Source organism: Odocoileus virginianus, chromosome 3, assembly GCF_023699985.2.
Source record: "Odocoileus virginianus isolate 20LAN1187 ecotype Illinois chromosome 3, Ovbor_1.2, whole genome shotgun sequence".
In the NCBI taxonomy this organism is placed as follows: Eukaryota; Metazoa; Chordata; class Mammalia; order Artiodactyla; family Cervidae; genus Odocoileus; species Odocoileus virginianus.
In genome coordinates, this window is record NC_069676.1 from 16,418,577 (window position 1) to 16,436,230 (window position 17,654).

General features: G+C 41.5%; 1 protein-coding gene across 9 annotated transcripts in view; it reads right to left on the bottom strand.

Annotated features, from left to right (window-relative positions):
* The window catches only part of SAFB (scaffold attachment factor B), a 66,601-nt gene that overhangs the window by 8,744 nt on the left and 40,203 nt on the right, over window positions 1-17,654 (bottom strand). For 8 of the 9 annotated variants that reach the window (XM_070464882.1, XM_070464881.1, XM_070464880.1 and 5 more), the window contains 8 exons: window positions 16,126-16,210; window positions 7,044-7,108; window positions 6,753-6,963; window positions 5,870-5,928; window positions 3,371-3,398; window positions 1,914-2,424; window positions 1,440-1,489; window positions 567-661 (listed from right to left, as the gene is read on the bottom strand). In XM_070464882.1, the coding sequence (XP_070320983.1) occupies window positions 567-661; window positions 1,440-1,489; window positions 1,914-2,424; window positions 3,371-3,398; window positions 5,870-5,928; window positions 6,753-6,963; window positions 7,044-7,108; window positions 16,126-16,210 (1,104 nt within the window). The remainder of the gene's footprint in view (window positions 1-566; window positions 662-1,439; window positions 1,490-1,913; window positions 2,425-3,370; window positions 3,399-5,869; window positions 5,929-6,752; window positions 6,964-7,043; window positions 7,109-16,125; window positions 16,211-17,654) is intronic. The other variant, XM_070464888.1, reaches the window with a different exon arrangement.

A 17,654-nucleotide genomic window follows, 5' to 3' on the forward strand; every position in this document is an offset into this window, starting at 1 on the left:
GAAGGAGAGAGGGAGACAGGCAGGTATGGCACAGGCGGCTAGAGTTACTCAGCCTAGGGGGAAAACACGTAGCAGAGGCGGGGCTCCCACAGCTCTTGAGAGCCCCAAGTGTAGAGAGGAGACTCACATGGGGCCGGCAACATGCCCCAGGCACACCACTCTGTGCTGTAGAGCTGAGGCCTACAGCTGCTCAGAGGAGTCTAGTTCAAAGATCTTTTGTTCATACCTTATCTAGCTTCTCTAATCACTATTACTCGCAACAATGGGCCACCCAGTCCTCCCCACCCAACAGCAATCCCTCAATAGGTTTAAGGCCAGAGAAATGGACTCATTAAGTTATCAAATGATATGGTGGATTGGAGCCAGGGAAGCAGAAGATTTACAAAGTGGACAGGGCTCTGGGAACTCCCGCTGACCTCACAACTTTCAGTGGCAACGACGGGCCACAGGCCAGCAAACCTATGAGTTCAAAGAACCACATAGTGTCAAAGTCCTCACTGCAGGGGACAAATCTACATGTAGAGGCCATACTGCATGAGCTCACAAGTAGCTTTGTTGGTTCTTACCTTCCCGTATTTACTGAAAAGATTCTTCAAATCTGTAGCTCTGGTGGTAGAAGAAAGTCCACTAACCCAGAAATTCCTTCCACAACTGCTGCGACCTATTTCAAAAGAAAAGTTCCGGTCAAAAACAAGATACAGACAAAATCCTGAGTCTTAAGTATCTTAGAGTCATTCTAAACCAGACACTCTCCCTACTTGCTCTAGAGGCCAGCAGTACAGAGACGGCTGGGGCTGGAGGCCAGCCTGCTGTCCTGACATGGGTTCTGGAGCTGCCCATGGGGTGGATAGAACCGATGGCAATGTCCCTTACTACGACTGGTCAGGGGCCATTGGGCCCGTGGCTGGGGTAGCCATCAGCTACCAGATGGCACCACCCATCCCAGTGAGCTGACTCTGGAACGTAAGACAGGAGCTGACACTGTGGAACCTGAGATACAACCTCTCCCCAGTTTCCGGCCTTCTTTGAACACCAATTAAGGATGAGTCTGGCGCAACCAGCAAAATTACTTCTCAATCGGAAAATTAATAAAGGGCTCTGGCGTTGATAAATCTGCCATACCAGGGACCCACCAAACCCCAGTATGTGAAACTCGAAGCATTTCCTCCATCTGCATGTGTCACTGTTTCCAAGAAGTTCACAAATCAAAGGGAAAGTCAGATGGAGGAGCTCATAGGACTCTGGCAAAATCAAGTGTCCCAATCAAATCAAAGTGACAATTCCGCCCTGCAACCCAACCTGCAGAGTGAGGAAGCAGGTGACCAGAGTGGAGAAAGGCTTCGAGACAGGCTCACAGGCCTGTGAGGTATAAATGGGTGTGTGATGGGCTAGAGCCAACTAGAACCATCGCTCCTGGGGGTGCCACCCTGCTGACTTACCCTTCTCCTCTTTGGAAAGCTTTTTTGTATCCGAGTCATCTTCGACAGAACTAGAGACAAAAGACAATGTCACTCCAGAAGGAAGAAGCAGAGAGGAAACTAACTCAAAATTATAAAATATGTGCTGAGGTTGCATACCTACCCGAAATTTAGTTCTGAAATAAATGATACCCCTAACAAACGTGTATTGGAAATCTGACCTAACCATAAGATTTCAGACCCACAGGAGTTAATTAATTCTGCTGGGCTAAAGATAATTAGGAAGAATTAAAGAAAACAACCATGATAGGTTGAGAAAAGAAAAAAGATTATGTAATCAGCTTAAAATAAACAAAGAGAAATCAAACATTCTTTAGAGATAAACTACAATTGCATCAGTCTGGCTGGCCAATTGCAGAAAAACAGCTCATGTGTGTCATTAAACGACCAATGAAAAGGAGATAGCGTCTGGTCTAAAACTGAGAAAAAACAAACCTCATTTTCTGATCAGCGCCCTCACTGGCTGAGGACTCTTTAGGAGCCGGAGGGACTTCATTACAAGCTTCAAAAGCAAACTTCTTCACGTCTTCTTTGCTATCCCCGGGGTCCGGGCTTGAGGCTTCCGGGGGCGCTTCCGCGGCCTCCTCGCTACAGGCTTCCGTGTGCTCTGAGGCTTTACTACTCTGCTCAATTGGCTTCTCTAGCCCTACAGGCTCACAGTCCGTCCTCTCGTCATCGCCTGTCTGCTCCACGGGCTCCCTTTTCACTACCGCTAACAGGGTGTCTGCCTTGCTCGACTGAGCGTGTGCTGTTGACTCGTTGGCCAAATCTAAATCACCCTCCTCCGGATGGGCGCTGTCAAAAAGGTCCTCTTCCTCCGCAAGCTTTCTGTCTGGCCCCACGCTACTTGTTTCCTGTGCAAATGGCTGCTCCAGCTCGGAACCTTCTTCTTTTACTGGCTCAGATTTACAAGTTTCCCCCAAAATGTCGAGTATTTTCTCATTTTCTACGGATTTAACAGGAATAGAATGGCACAAGGTTTAATTACCAGGGAAATAAAGCAATCACAAATGCGGAACTGGCACGGCGGCCACACTAACACGAAGAGAACTGCTAGCTACACAGAGATTGGAAAACCCGCGGGTACACAAACTTAACACTGGTTACACTACCTGCACTCCGACCGACTGCTAGAGTAAGCCTCTACGCTACATGGAAGAGAAAAGCATCCCAGAGATTTATTTAACCCCCAACACCTTCTGGCTGATTCTTGACAGTCTTCATTCTGTCGGCGTGTATATATGACTCTTCCAAATTTAGCTTCCAAAGTCCAAGTTGCTTAACTCAGTGTATCACCATTCACTGAACAGAGCTCAATTTCCAAATTTCTTTGAATTTCTTTTAACAGAACAGTCCGACATGAAAACCAGAATCTCTTCCATCGGTGCTCTGAGATATTTGTAGTCCAGAAAGTGAATAGTATTTGTTTGGAATTCTTATGAAGAAACTTTTTCTTCTTCTGGAATCCAGTTATGTCTCAATGCTTTAAAATGTTATCTCCCTACCACTGCCTGCACTGCCTGAATTAAAAACCACAAAATTAACACACTGCCCAATATCACAAGATCTGTTTTGTGGAATACAAAAGTATTAGCTTTTGAGAGGCATCCAAACTCTCTCTGTATCTGTTTAAGTGACGTGTTCATTTAAAAAGGCATGAGATAGTCTCATCTCACCAATATGTTTTATAAAATGAGAAATCAGCCACTTTCACAGATCTGGTGATATGGCTGGGTTTCCAATCTCTATGATCCTGGTATGTTCTGGATTATAAACCTTTAAAACAATGTATACTATAGTAAGATAACTTTAATATTAAAGAATTCAAACAGAGAAAGTGGAAAACTAGAATGATTCCAAACCCCATTGCTAAGTTTTTCATTTAACAGTACCTGGCTCCAAGGACGGCTCTTCAATTTCCTGCAACAAAAAACATAAATAAAATTGTGCCAGATGGATGAAACTTAGAATTTATTTACACTCCAAAGTATAACAACTAAGAAGGGAATTTTTAAAACACTGACAAGGAACCTCACAAATGCAACAGGCGAAGGAACCTGCTTGTTCCAGGCAAGAGCCTGCAGGAGAGTTGACGCCGCACTTCATCCACCATGGCCCCAGGGGACTATCCATGTTTGTGGTTGCCCTGTGCTTTGCTGCATTTCCCAGTGCCTGGCAACAGTATCACTTTTAATGGTGATGAACCCATCACATGGCTGTCTTTCTCAACTGTCTTAAATGCCTGGATAGCTGTACTTTCAGTTTTATACTTTTATTGTCTAGCAGAATACTAGACACATTATACCAGATAATCATTTTTCACTAATGCAGTATTAGTTTAGTATTAATTTTTATTCCAAAGATCAAGAGAAAGAAGGCATAGCTGGCTTGACCCATGTTTTAACTGTGTGCGGTGGGCTCACAACACACACCTGCCCACCTACCTGGTCAATCGAGTTCCTACAGTATCACATGTGCCTTTTTCCTCATCTCTTCCAATCAATAACCCAGCGAGCCAGCTCTAATTCTTCAACATCCTTGAAGTCCTTCCCAGGAAGCCATTGTTAAGTCATACCACTGTTACTCCTTACCAACACCAGCGCTTGGTTTTACTAGCCCCATTCCTACCTCCTCCACACAGGCTCATCTGTACCTCATCCCACATCAGGCCAAGTCCTACACATTTAGTGCAGGGACCATGTGCTCACAGAGAGCCTGCCCAACTAAAGGAAGGGACTTTCAACGTGTGGTCACTGGCCCCTGCATTCCCTCTGCTCAAGGGACAATATTCTAGAATTCCAGCCAATTCTGATAAGCACTGTCTAGGTTCTAGGCAGAAACTTAAGCACTTTACATACACATATATTAACCAATCACCACACAGCCCTAGCAAGTTGGTTCTATTAGTATCATCCTTCTTTTCAAAGATTAGGAGTCAGGTACACTGTGGTTGACAAACTTGCTCAAGGACACACAGCAGAGCCGAGATTTGAGCAATGGCTGTGTGACTTGAGTCTATTTATCAGTCCAGGTCTCTACCCACCATTCTGCTTATACACAGGGAGGATGGCAACCAGCCTCCCTCCTTGTGCATCTGAGACAGCACAGGTGCTCAGTGTGTGAGTTACATGCACGTGAATGGTGTGCACAGTCCACTGGGCAGTGACCTGCCATCCTGGGGAGCCCTAGGAAACGGGTCACTTTTATAACAGTTTCATTTATTGGTAATCAAGTGGGTTTTTTTTTTTTTCCCATTTCAGGCTGGGAATGAAAGATTCTACACAGAAGGAAACAATCATTTTAGGCAAAATGATTCTCTCTTAACTTTCCCTAGATAAAAACGGGCTATATGTACTGTCCTGACTGGACAATGTACATAGGACTTAAACCTGAGGAGACACTCAAGAAAATAAGCCTGCTCCTCCTTTTCTTTCTGAGTCAGGAACAGGCTTTGTCTCTGCAGCTGGAGAGACATTAATCTGAATGGTGAACCAAGTTTCACCAAGTTTTCTTCCGATGTGTACCCTCCTGGGGGCTGGCTTGTGGCTCACTAATAACACACCTGGCCCCTGTCTGGCAGAGAGAAATGAAGGTCTTGTCTGAAAGGTGGTTTCCAACTAATCAGCATAAGTTACATTATTAAAACTAGAAAAAACAAGGACTGGCATAAGCCTTTTTTTCATTTCCTCAAAAATGTTCTGAAAATCAGATACTCAGGTTTATTTCAACAGTTTAAACCAACATCAGCTAACAGAAAAAGTAAAAGGAAACTTAAGATCCATATTAATGCAAACTATACCTAAAAGTCAGTCTACATCTTATTTGTTCTCATTTAACTTTTAACACAGGTGGTAGTTTAACCTGTGTTTGATAGCCAAGATGCTACAGTCATCAAGAGAACTCTGTGTACTTTTTGAGGAATAACTTCCCAAAGGGAAAATCAGAACCCGTCTTTCCCAGCTGTGATGTCAGTGCTGTGGCCACCCCACCCCACCCTCCCGCACCCTTGTCTGAGCCCCATTCTTCTGTCCTGGGGAGGGGGTGCTGCCCTTGCAGTCTCATGTCTCACCTAGAAGTACTTCTACTGCAGACGAGGCCCTCCAGGACAGACCCCACGGTTTGATCTGTTACTGATCAAACTATCAAGAGCCCCCCAAAAGACCTGAGTCTTAACTGCAGAGACGTTCAATGCTGGTGGGGGAGCTGAAACAATGAGCCCTTCTCAATAGGCACATTCTATTCAGGAAAGTTGAAAGCAAAACTCCCTCTAGGAGGCCAAAAAAGGAAAACAGATCTTGCAGTGATTTTAGTTGGGACTGTATCAGAAGTGGATTCCAGAAACTGTAGTCTAATCTTTGATTTTAAAATTATTGAGCCATACAATAATTTACCTGCAATATAGTGAAGTCAGATGATGAAGTATCTAAATTGTTTATACTTTCTTTATCCTCTACCTGTAAAATAAACGGAGAACAAAATTTACAATACCAATAACAGAAATGCCTTCAAAGATGTCTCAGGGCTTCTATTTTTTAATCGCCTTTTCTAAGTGAGAAACATTCATCCTTTTGGAAATAACATAATCCACTGAATTAATGGCACTAAGAAAACGCAATGTATGAGTTAAGTGTATGGAATCTGGAATTACCTTGGCCTTCATTCTTATTCTCATATGAGCTACTGCCTGGAGATGTTTACCTTTACCTTTTTACCCTCCAATTTTCCCAACTGAAAAATTGGCATAATAGCATCTATGTATCTGTGGTTAACAGGATGAAAGGAACTAACGGCTAATGTCTGGCAGACAGAATTCAGTAAGTAATACTCACCATAACTGTATTGTACCCTGGATTTCATCCTAACACAATAAAAGTGAAGGCTTTAAAAACAAGGTCACAGTATTCTAAGACTGACTAGGGGAGTACCAATCCAATGACAGCAAAAGACCAACTTTCCACCTGTTTTGGTATTCGAGGCATCACAGCTATTACATTACAGAGTAATCTCCTATAACAAGAAGGCTAGAATAGTGTCCTCAAGATGCTTAATGCTGCACTATTCAAATGGAGAGCAGATACAATTATTCCTCACAAAACACCATTTTTCAATGAAGCAAAGTGTGCCTTTCAGACTCATCTGTGATGTGAATGGACCAGCCAAACATCGTACTGAAATGGCATTAAAAGAACATAATTCCAAATTTAGTTATTATCTGTTATGCTGTTTGAGGAATTTTTACATTTAGGGTACATCCTAGAGACCCTGCTGAGGTACCTACACCATGTTCTTGAAGCTGCTCTGGAAGTTCTTTCATCTCCCCCTCCACAAGCTCTCTACTGTCAGACAGGGACTCCTGGAGGTTTTCAGCATCATCATCTTCCACACAGTCTGCAACACTCCCGTTATCAATCTCTGCTTCATCCAACACACTGATATCCATCATGTCAATGTCCTGTAAGTTCTCCAAACTGGTCTCAACATCCTCCTGTGATAAAGAAAAATACAAGCATCAGATGACAGGCCCTGGTCCATGTACGGAGCTGATCACTGATGAGGTTCACATACCTGTCCATCCCCAGAATTTTCTTCTAGCCCATTATCTTCCACACCCTCTTCTTCTGGTTTGCGCCCTGGAAGAATAATTTGTAGCATGAGATCAAAGATGTGTATTTTTCAGAAGTGACAACTTCCACTTTCATACACCCTAAGCAGTACAGAAAGACAACCTAAAACACCCGTGGGACTTCCCATTTAGGAACACAGTAATCCAGGAATAGTTAAATTCAATCTGGATAAGGGAGTTCCCTACTACCCCTAGTAGAAGTGGTTCTCTTCTTATCAACTAGCTGTGGGAAGTATGAGGCACTAGAAATGGGTTCTTAATAAGGTGGAAGGAACCAGACCTTTTCCAGGCCTGCCCATCATGTTAAGTGGCTTTGGTTATGGGGAGAAGAGTATCGCATACAAATGTGCTGCTGTGGGGAATTCCCTGGAACTCCAGTCGTTAGCATTCTGTGTTTTACTACTGATGTTTCAGGTTCAAAACTTGGTAGGTGAACTAAAATCCCACAAGCCTGGCACAGCAAAAACCAAACAAAACCCAAACTAACAAAAAACCACACAAACCAGATCAATCAAACAAAAAAGATTATATGTGCTGCTTTTTGGTTAAGGAATGTGGAACACGTTTACCCAGAGACAATGACATAAAAGGAATACACAGAAAAGCAAAAAGAAAGTAAATACCTTTCAGAATTTTACCATCTAAGAGTTAGTTCTGGAGCTATCATACAGTGGGGCATGGATATCCTTCCATACTGTGCTACGAACATACACATACTCTCCTTTTAAAAACTGTGCTGCCATTTGATAATCCTTTCACTTACTACCTTGTGAATAGCTTTCTATATTCTTTCATAGCATTATATGGTTTGTGTGAGTATGTGCACAGTCATGTGCAACCCTATGAACTGAGGTCACCAAGCCTCTCTTTCCATGTGATCTTCAGGGAAGGATACCTGAGTGGGTTGCCATTTCCTACGTCAGGGGATCTTCCCAACTGAGACTGAACCTGCATCTCCTGCACTGGGCAGGTGGATTCTTCTTTTTAAAAAAAAAAAATATTTATTTTTAATTGATGATTGCTTTACAATATTGGTTTGATTTCTATCACACATTAACATGAATTAACCACAGGTGTATATATGTCCTCTCCCATCTAGGTTATTACAGAGTCTCAGTTTGAGTTCCCTGAGTTATACAGCAAATTTCCAGTGGCGATCTATTTACATGTTAATGCAGCTTCCATGTTACTCTCTCCATTCATCTCACTGTTTTCCTCTTCTTGACATTCTATGTCTGCATCTATTGGCAAGTGGATGCTTTACCACTGAGCCACCTGGAAAGCACCATCATTCTCCAAATTAAATATGGACTTTCTTAGGCTACTAAGTATTTATCTAGTAAGACATCACTTTGCACACGAAGGTCCAATTAGTAAAAGCTATGGTTTTTCCAGTAGTCATGTACGGAACTGAGTTGCACCATAAAGCAGACTGAGGGCCAAAAAAATGATGCTTTCGAATTGTGGTGCTGGAGAAGACTCTTGAGATGTCCTTGGAGTGCAAGATCAAACCAGTCAATCCTAAAGGGAATCAGCCCTGAATAATCACTAGAAGGACTGATGCTAAAGCTGAAGCTCCAATACCTTGGCTACCTGATGCAAAGAGCCAACTCATTAGAAAAGCTGGTAAAGATTGAGGGCAAAAGGAGCAGAGGGCGGCAGAGCATCAGATCACTAGATAGCATCACTGACTCACTGGACATGGATTTGAGCAAACTCTGGGAGATAGTGAAGGACAAAGAAGTCTGACTTGGTGCATTCTATGGGGTTGCAAAGAGTTGGGATGACTTAACGATTAACAACAATCATTTGTACCATAATTCAGACTTTAGAATTTTCCTATACCATGTGTTACTTGATTTTTCCATATTCTAACTTCACTCATGTTTTCCGAATTTTTTTCCCCCCAGAAATATTTTAATTGCAAATAGCCTTGGTAGTTGGCTGGGAACCTCAGTATCCTATGGCAAAACATGCCTCGAGCTTCAAAAATGTCTGGAACTCAACCCAGTGGTCTTTATAAATATGCTAGGAAGATATACAAGCAACAGACTTGTACCATTCTAGAATATGCACATTGGCTCTTGCCCAGTTCCAGTGAGTTAGTAGGAAAAAAATCTAAGCAGACTACCAGAAACTTGCCACCCTTTCTACTGTCTTTCTCCCTTTCACAAGAAGGAAGCAGGTTTTCATCAGGCAGATCCAGATCTCACTACAAGCAGGACGCACAGGTACACTGCAGCCTGAATCCCTTCCAGGGGAGAATTCTCCCAGGTAAGAAATGCCCTAACAAAGCAATGTCAAGAGAATGTGCAGTCCTAAGAACATCCAGTCTTCAATATGGAAAACACATCCCCATCGAGATGCTTACCAACAATCACTATTTGGGGAAAGACACCCTACTTTCCAAAGACGAAAAACAATGTGTCTCAGTGAATCCAAAATTAATGTGAATGAGAAATATCACTGTGGCAAAAACTAAAGCAACTGTTTTTGGTACTACTAAGAGAAAAAGTACCCCTCAAATTCTTCCTCCATAGAGTAAAAAGGCCTCCCACGTTCGCAATCTCCAAACCACAGGTCCATGCAGCTTCGCAGTTCTTGTCTCTCTAACTTTCTCCCAGCCCCCCTGCCTGGGATTTCCATTTCTTCTCCCCATTAAGCTTCTACTTCAGGGAAAATGTCCAACTCAGCTGTTAGACCCCTCCACAGACTCCTGCTGGGAATTCCCCCAGGACCCAGTGTAGCTGGCTGCACGTGGGAAGGTATTTTTAAAAATTTGTTTGATTACACAAATACATTCTCACAAGTATACTCATTAAAAGATTCTCACCACGTCACAGTAAATTTTAGTTTACTAATAAAAGATCCACCCTCATAAATACATGAAAAAGTTCTTTTCCCTTCTCCCCGTCGCACTTCTAAGAGGTAACCATTGTTGTCAGCTTGGTGGCCCTTGAAAACATCTTGTGGATTTATACACGTACCATTCAAATGAAAATGAATTTGCTATGTAAAGGAATCACACTGTATATATATTCTGTAACTTGCTTCTGTTAATAAAGGCCTTGGAAAATTATCTTGCCCTATACACTGACTCACCTCCATGGTTAGTTTCAGTTTGGTCACCCCTGCCACGAAAGATGCTTTATTATTAACTTACCATCTCCAATAACTACTCACTTCCTCACACCCTTGTCAATGTGGATTATTGAGAATTATGTACCTGTTTACCAGTGTAATTGGCAAAAATGATAGTCATTTTTATTTGCTTTCCTTTAAGAATTTTTCTTTTTTGTATATAGGCCTTGTTTGTTTCTTCTGTTATCTGTGACTTCTCTATTCATGAAAATGAAGTCAAAGTGTTAGTTGCTTAGTTGTGTCTGACTCTTGTGACCTCGTGGACTGTAGCCTGCCAGGCTCCTCTGTCCATGGGATTTCCCAGGAAAGAATACTGGAGTGGGTTGCCACTTCCTTCTCCAAGGATCTTCCTGACCCAGGGACTGAACCCAGGTCTCCTGCATTGCAGGCAGATTCGTTACCGTCTGAGCCACCAAGGAGGTCTCTTTTCTGAACTCAATTGGCTATTTTCTTATTAATTCATAGGAATGTTGAATGCTTTCTGGATGTTTATATGCTGTAACATTTTCTCCCAATTATATCTATTTCTGGTATCTTTCATTAAGAAAATCTTAATATTGTACCATTAAAATGAGAGCAAGAATGCAACAGTTTTTCAATTTGAGTTATTCTTCTGTATTTTCTTTTTGATAAATATTAAAACAGACAAATCTCAAAGAGTCTTTTAGGTTACTTTGAGGGGAATTGGGAACATTATGCTATCAAGTCATCATATCTAGGAAAACTTTCTCAAAATTACTTATGTCATACTACTTAAATATTTCCTTGTAGCTTTACCTATTACTTGAGAATACTGTATCTATTTTTAATGTCCTCTGGCAATACCTTGCTTAAGTCTTTGACTTGCAAATAACGTTTCATTGGCATGTCAAAAACAAAGCAGAACAATTAAAACCAGTTAGCAAGTTTTGCAAGTGCATTGTTCATATTAGCCATTTCCCCCCCACATTTCTTAAGCCGTCATTGGCTCATTTTGGATTGCTTCACTAGTATTTAATTTCATGAGGTACATGAAGACTAAAAGGACCTCAGAGACCCAGCAGCGGCTAAAAATTTGACACCTGCAGCAAAGAGTAGGGCTTCCATGGTAAAGAATTTGCCTGCAATGCAGGAGACCCCTGCATTCCTGGGTTGGGAAGATCCCCTGGAGAAGGGATAGGCTACCCACTCCCTTAGTCTTGGCGTTCCCTGGTAGCTCAGTCGGTAAAGAATCTGCCTGCAATGCGGGAGACCTGGGTTCCATCCCTGGGTTGGGAAGATCCCTGGAGAAGGGAACAGCCACCCAGACCAGTATTCTGGCCTGGAGAATTCCATGGATGGAGAAGCCTGGCAGGCTACAGTCCATGGGACTGCAAAGAGTTGAACAAAACTGAGAGACTTTCACTTCAGCAGAGTACACTAGCACTCTGCAAAAAATGAAGAAGGGCACCTGGAAGAGATGGCTGATTCCCAGAGCAGGGCAGGGAAAGCAAACAGACACTGGAACACCCTCTTGTGCCAGAAAGTAAGTGTTCAAAGAGCGATGTGAACATGTTAAGAAGATACTGGGGCCAGCTTGCAGGAGTCTAACAGGGAGAATTTGCACATCAAAATAAATATCACAAAGGCTTATCATCTACTGAATAGGAATCTCTAAGTTCACACTGATAAGTGGGGGAGAAGTGCAAGCTACTAACTCGTGGGGGAGAAGTGCAAGCTACTAACTCTTACGGAAGAAATCCAACACTATAGATGGAATGATGAATTTAGAAAATCATCAGTGGACAACTCAGTGGATGCTGACACTAGTGGAGGGTGAAAGATGGTATTTTTAAGTCTCTGAGTATCCTCCCCATAGATACAATTAAAAACTCTCCTGTGGAGAAACCCAACCAATACCACCCCAAGTTACCTGCCCAAATTGTCAGGATGTGCCTCTAAGGAAGACACGTAACAACAAAGAAAAATAACACTTCCAGTGGTTTTTCTGACAAAAGTGCGTGATTTGAACCTAAACATGAGGGGGAAAAAAACAACACCAGAAATATCCCCAATAAACCCAAACTGAAAAACAGGCTTCAAAATAGGTGGTCTGTGCTCTTCAGAAAATGGTAATATCACCAATACAAACAAAGGCTTGGGAACTGTTGTAGATTAAAGGAAACCAAAAAATGTGCCATGACAACTGAAGGCAAAAGACCCTAGAATTTTCTTCTTCTGTGTATGAAGAACATTACTAGAATAAATGATTAAATAAGGTCTAAGCTTAAAGAACAGCATTATTCCAATATTAATTTCTTGATTTTGGGAACTACGTACATAGTTATGTAATGTTCTTGCTTTTAGAAAATGCTGTAGTATGTAGGAGCAAAGAGGTACATACTTGCAACTTATTCTGAAACAGTTCAGGGGAAAAGGAAAAAATACATATGTATTACATTTGTTTCATCCTTTTCTTTCTCCCTCTTCCCCTCCCCTCCTGCCCTCCCTCTCTCAAGAATGAAAAGGATAAAATAAATGTATTAAAATGATAGCATTTTGGGAATCTGGGTGAGAATTTAGGAAAATTTCTTGTATTTTTCTTGTATCTTTTCTAAGCATGAAATTATGTCTCCCAAAAAAAGATACACTGTACATTCATGCTCAAAGTTTTTGTGGACCTATGCTTTCATTTATTTTGGCTAAAGACACAGAAATAGAATAATTTGGGATGTATTAACATTTCAGTTGATTTTTAAAAAATTTTATGTGGCAATTTTTCTCCCAAAAGTTGCATCAATTTATATACTTCACAGCAGTGTATGGGAAGTTTGTTTTTCTAAATCTTTGCCATTTTAATAGTTGTTTTCTAGTATTTCTAATCATTTTAATTTTCATTTCCTTGATAGCTAAACATAACAATTTTTGATGTGGTCACTGGCCATATACTTATATTCTCTTGTGAAGTATCTATCCAAAACATTGCCAATTATTAAAAATGTATTTGACTGCTTAAAAACATGCTAACTTTGCTTTTCTAGTTAAATTACTTTAAACGATCTATTAAACAAAGTACTGGTGCAAAACTGGTTTGGAAGATTTCTAGGATTCTGATTAAAATAATCAGATTTCAAAGTATTTTGAGTTTGTTCAAATAACACAGAAGAAGAAACTCTTATTTTCAGTAAAAATCTTAAAATTTAATAAGGCAGTTGTAAAATAAATCAAGAGAACTTATAAAGTAGCCCTACTAAATATGAAAAAGTACTGTAAAACTTCAGAATAGAATGACTAAGCATCTAAGAAACCAGACAGAAAAGAGTTTGTATTGGGAATTCCTGGCAGTCCAGTGGTTAGGACTCTATGAGCTCACTGCCTAGGGCCTAGGCTCAATCCCTGGTCAGAGAACTAAGATTCCACAAGCCACACAGTGCAGAAACCTATGCCATTTTTTGCTTTGAATGGTTCTACTTCCCGTGAAGTTTCATAACAGGCAAAGCTAATCATCTATGGTCAAAGTAACAGTATTCTCCCCCCGCCTCCCACCGGAGGGACAAGCAGGGATTATGACTGGGCAAGAGCAGTAGGAATTTAGTAGAAATGTATCACACTGGGACTTCCCTGGTGGCCCAGTGGCTAAGACTCCACACTCCCAATGCAGGGGACCCAGGTTCGATCCCTGTTCAGGGAACTAGATCCCTCATGCTGCAACGAAGACCCGGTATAGCCAAATAAATAAATAATAAATATTTTAAAAATCCCATTATTTTGATCCCTATTTAACCTCAAATCATATGCAAAAATAAATTCCAAATGAACTCAAAATAAAACTATAAATACTACTTTGCGATGCAGATTTTTTAAAAAAGTAATTTTAAAGCAAAGGACTGCCTCTTAAAATACAACATAAAATCTAAAACCAAATAAAACAGGTTAACTGCATTGCCTGTATTAAAGATTAAAACTTTCAAGACAAAATCATCACAAATTAGTTAAGTCAAAACAAACTAGTTAAGTCAAATGAAAGACTATGAAAAAAACAATCGACATTTTACAGAGTGAGCACTCTCAAAAGACAAGCAGAAAAATGAGCAAAGGGCGTGAAAAGGCAATTGAGAAAATACAGATGGGCAATTATCAGAAATTTTCTAATCTGTGAAGAAATGTAAATGGACACTTTACCTGTGGAGAAATTCAGACAAATACAAGGAAAATAATATTTAGCATTAAGCAAGAATTTAAAGAAACAGGTACCTGCCCATGTTGCTAGTTATTAACCAGTAGAGCCTGTTGGAAAGCCAATTGCTAATAACTATTTCAAAAATAAATGTACATGTCTTTTGACCCCAGAATTCTACTTCTCTCAGGTAACAAAAACATATTCCTTCAGCAGAGATAACTCTGGCACATGGACATGCTGCAAACCGGAACAAATAGTCTAGTGATAAAACTGAGGAGCTCAACTACAGGAAGAAGGACGAACACTTAGCCATTAAAAGAATGAGGTCTTTATTTTCTGCATTATTGAAGATGTCCTTTACATGCTAAGCAAAAAAAGTAAATTAAAGGATGTTGTGCATAGTATGGATTTTTTTTTTTAATGGAAAGACAAAACTACAGTGGGTTTCTGGTTACATCTTTCTGCATTTGTTTTTATTTTAGGTAATGGTAGACACACAGAAAGTCTGGGAAAATATGCCTACTTCTAATAATGGATTGTCTCCTTTATTTAATGCATATTTGTGTTCCTAAAAACCCTAACACAAGGATTTGTTTTTCTTAAAAACAAACTCCACGGGCCATATCCTCTGCCTGCCCGCCGCCCCCCCAATAAATGTCTTTCTCTGATTTTTCAGTACTCTGCCTTGGCAAAAACATCGACTTGGGCAAGTCAAAATGCACAACAAACCGTGGACCACACAAGTGATGTCACTCCAAAAAGTGATGACACTGACTGCTATTCTCCCAGAGCTAATATACCACAGCGTAGTCCATATTGGTGCCTGCCTCTCAGACATTTCAGATCCAGGTCTTCACCACTGGCCAGGTAAAAAATATTTCATTTTGGGGCCTGAGCAATAAAACTTTCAATTACCTACAGAATTTTCAAGATGGCCCAACTGCCTGGTTTTAGCTGATCCTCTCTTTTTAGCTGATTAGTTGAATGTCACTGAATTCAATTAGGAATTCAATTTATTGAGTAAATACTAGCAGGAAGGAAGACAAGGAAGAAGCAGACCCTGTCCTCAACAACCTAATTACGACATAAGGCAGGATGATGTCAGCATTGAAACTTAGGCCAGGGCTGTGCAGAGGACCTAAGGAGAGAAGACTTGCTACTGGTGAGATCAGAAGTTGTCTCGTGATGAACTAGGACTCGAATCCAGACAGATGGGGAAGAGGAGTGGATGGAGTAAACCACAGGTTTGGGACCTAATTGCAGGTGGATGTAACAGAGGAACGTGGTGGGGGGTGGGGAGCAGGAAGGGACCATCTGGGGCAATGGTGAGGGTCTTTAATGCCATGTGGAACCTGGTTTTTATGCGGTAGACAGTTTTTGAAAGCAGCATCTGTAAAAGTGACGACTCTGTTTTTGGCCAGGCGGTATTTAAAAGGGAAGTTATTTTCCACAAGTCAGAGCAATAGGAGACTCAAGTAATCCTAAACACTCTCTACCTCAAGAAGGTTAAGACTCTGGATAAGCACCAGCTGCCGAGAAACCTACAGAAGAAAATAAGTAAAGGTGTCAGTACCTCTTCTGTGCTGAGACTTCCCAAATCCCATGGAGACAAAAATACAATGGAGAGATCTTGAAAGAAAATGCACACCTTCATTCAAGGTCCATCAAAGATTCACAGGGCAGTCCACAGGCACATTAGCAGAGGAAGCCAGTTTGAAAGAAGTTCCTAACATCACCCTCCATACCTTTGCTGGATCTCTTTGATGTCTTCTTATTTCCTTCAGAGGTAATTTCAATTTCATCAGGATTACCTCCCTCATCTTCAATTGCCTAAAGGGAAGGGAAAAGAAAAGTTCACCCAAAAAGGCAGCACGCAGACTTGACTTTCACAGAAGCTTCAGGGGCTGATCTGGAAAGGGCCTCTCCCTACTCATTCATCCCTTCTTTCTGTTGCAGCAAGGGCCCCAGACGTAGACTGATTCTACCGTACCTTGGCTGCCTGGTCTTAGGCAGGCTTACTTAATTATTCCGAGTTTGTTTTTCACTCTGGCATGAGGGACTAATTAAAGTTCTTACCCTGGAAAGCTGTCATGAAAATTCTTATTAGTCAGGTAAAGCAAGCATACACCAGACATTTGATTTATTTTTAACATTATCACCACAATCTGACAGATCCTAATCCTGGGTCCAAAAGAACTCAAAAAGAGAGAAGCAAACTCGCTAATTACCTATGACGTCACTCAGCGATGTGTTATTAGACCCTCCCTGATCCCCTCTCGATTCCATGCCTCAATTAGCACCGTCTGGACAGAACAGGGATGTGCAATGGATGGGACACCGACTACCTCATCCCTCATGAATCTCTGACTCCTAAGGTCTTTCTCTCAACCACTAGGGGACCTGCTTCATTGGACACAGAACCCTAAGGATTTTTGAGTGCCGCCTCCCATGCCAAGACTACGTTGCTCAGTTAAGCAGCTCCCAGGCACGCTCAGCACAGTGCAGGCCACTAAAGAGGCACTCAGGAGCAAAAGAAACAAACAAACCCTCACCCCCACAAAACAAACAAAAGAACATGTACTGAGCCTGTCAATGCTGATATCCCCAGACACCAGGCCTCAGATATTAACTTTTGGAAACCCTTCCTCTCCTGGATAGTCTTGGGAACCCATGTTCTATTTTAAAATCAGTTTCAAATGCTGTTTTGTTTGTAAGTAGTTTCAGAAGTCTCAAAGATTCTCACGAGTATTCTAGCTTGGTAAAATCCAAGTTCAGAATGAGGCTTGGGGGCTCCACACCTAATCTGTACTTTTAACAAAGAAACCTCTCCCTCTTCTCTGAAGCCAGAGCCAGAAGGAAGATTTGGAGTTATGCCCTGGCATGAAGGAGGGCTCAAACAAAAAGTGCCTTACCTTCTGCCTGGAGACAAAAGATTCTGGACCACCAGCAGCAGAAAACAACTACCTCACAAGAAAGTGGACCAGTCTGCCTCTCAGATGGTCTCCAGGTGTAGTGTTTACAGGGTCGTCCCCAGAGGGACTGTAGGCTATGAGTCATCCTTATAGACCTTGCCAAATTAGACTCTGTCGCCTCCACCTTTCCCTGTTTTGCTTTTCTACAAAAATAAATAAACCAGAGAAGGGACAAAACACTCTGTGACAAAACTAGAAGAGAAGAACTCCAGTTACTTCCAGACTTGCTCAGGCAGAGTGGCAGATGGGTGTATATGCTGATGGTGTTTGTGTATTTTGAGCACATCCCTAACAGAAGAGCA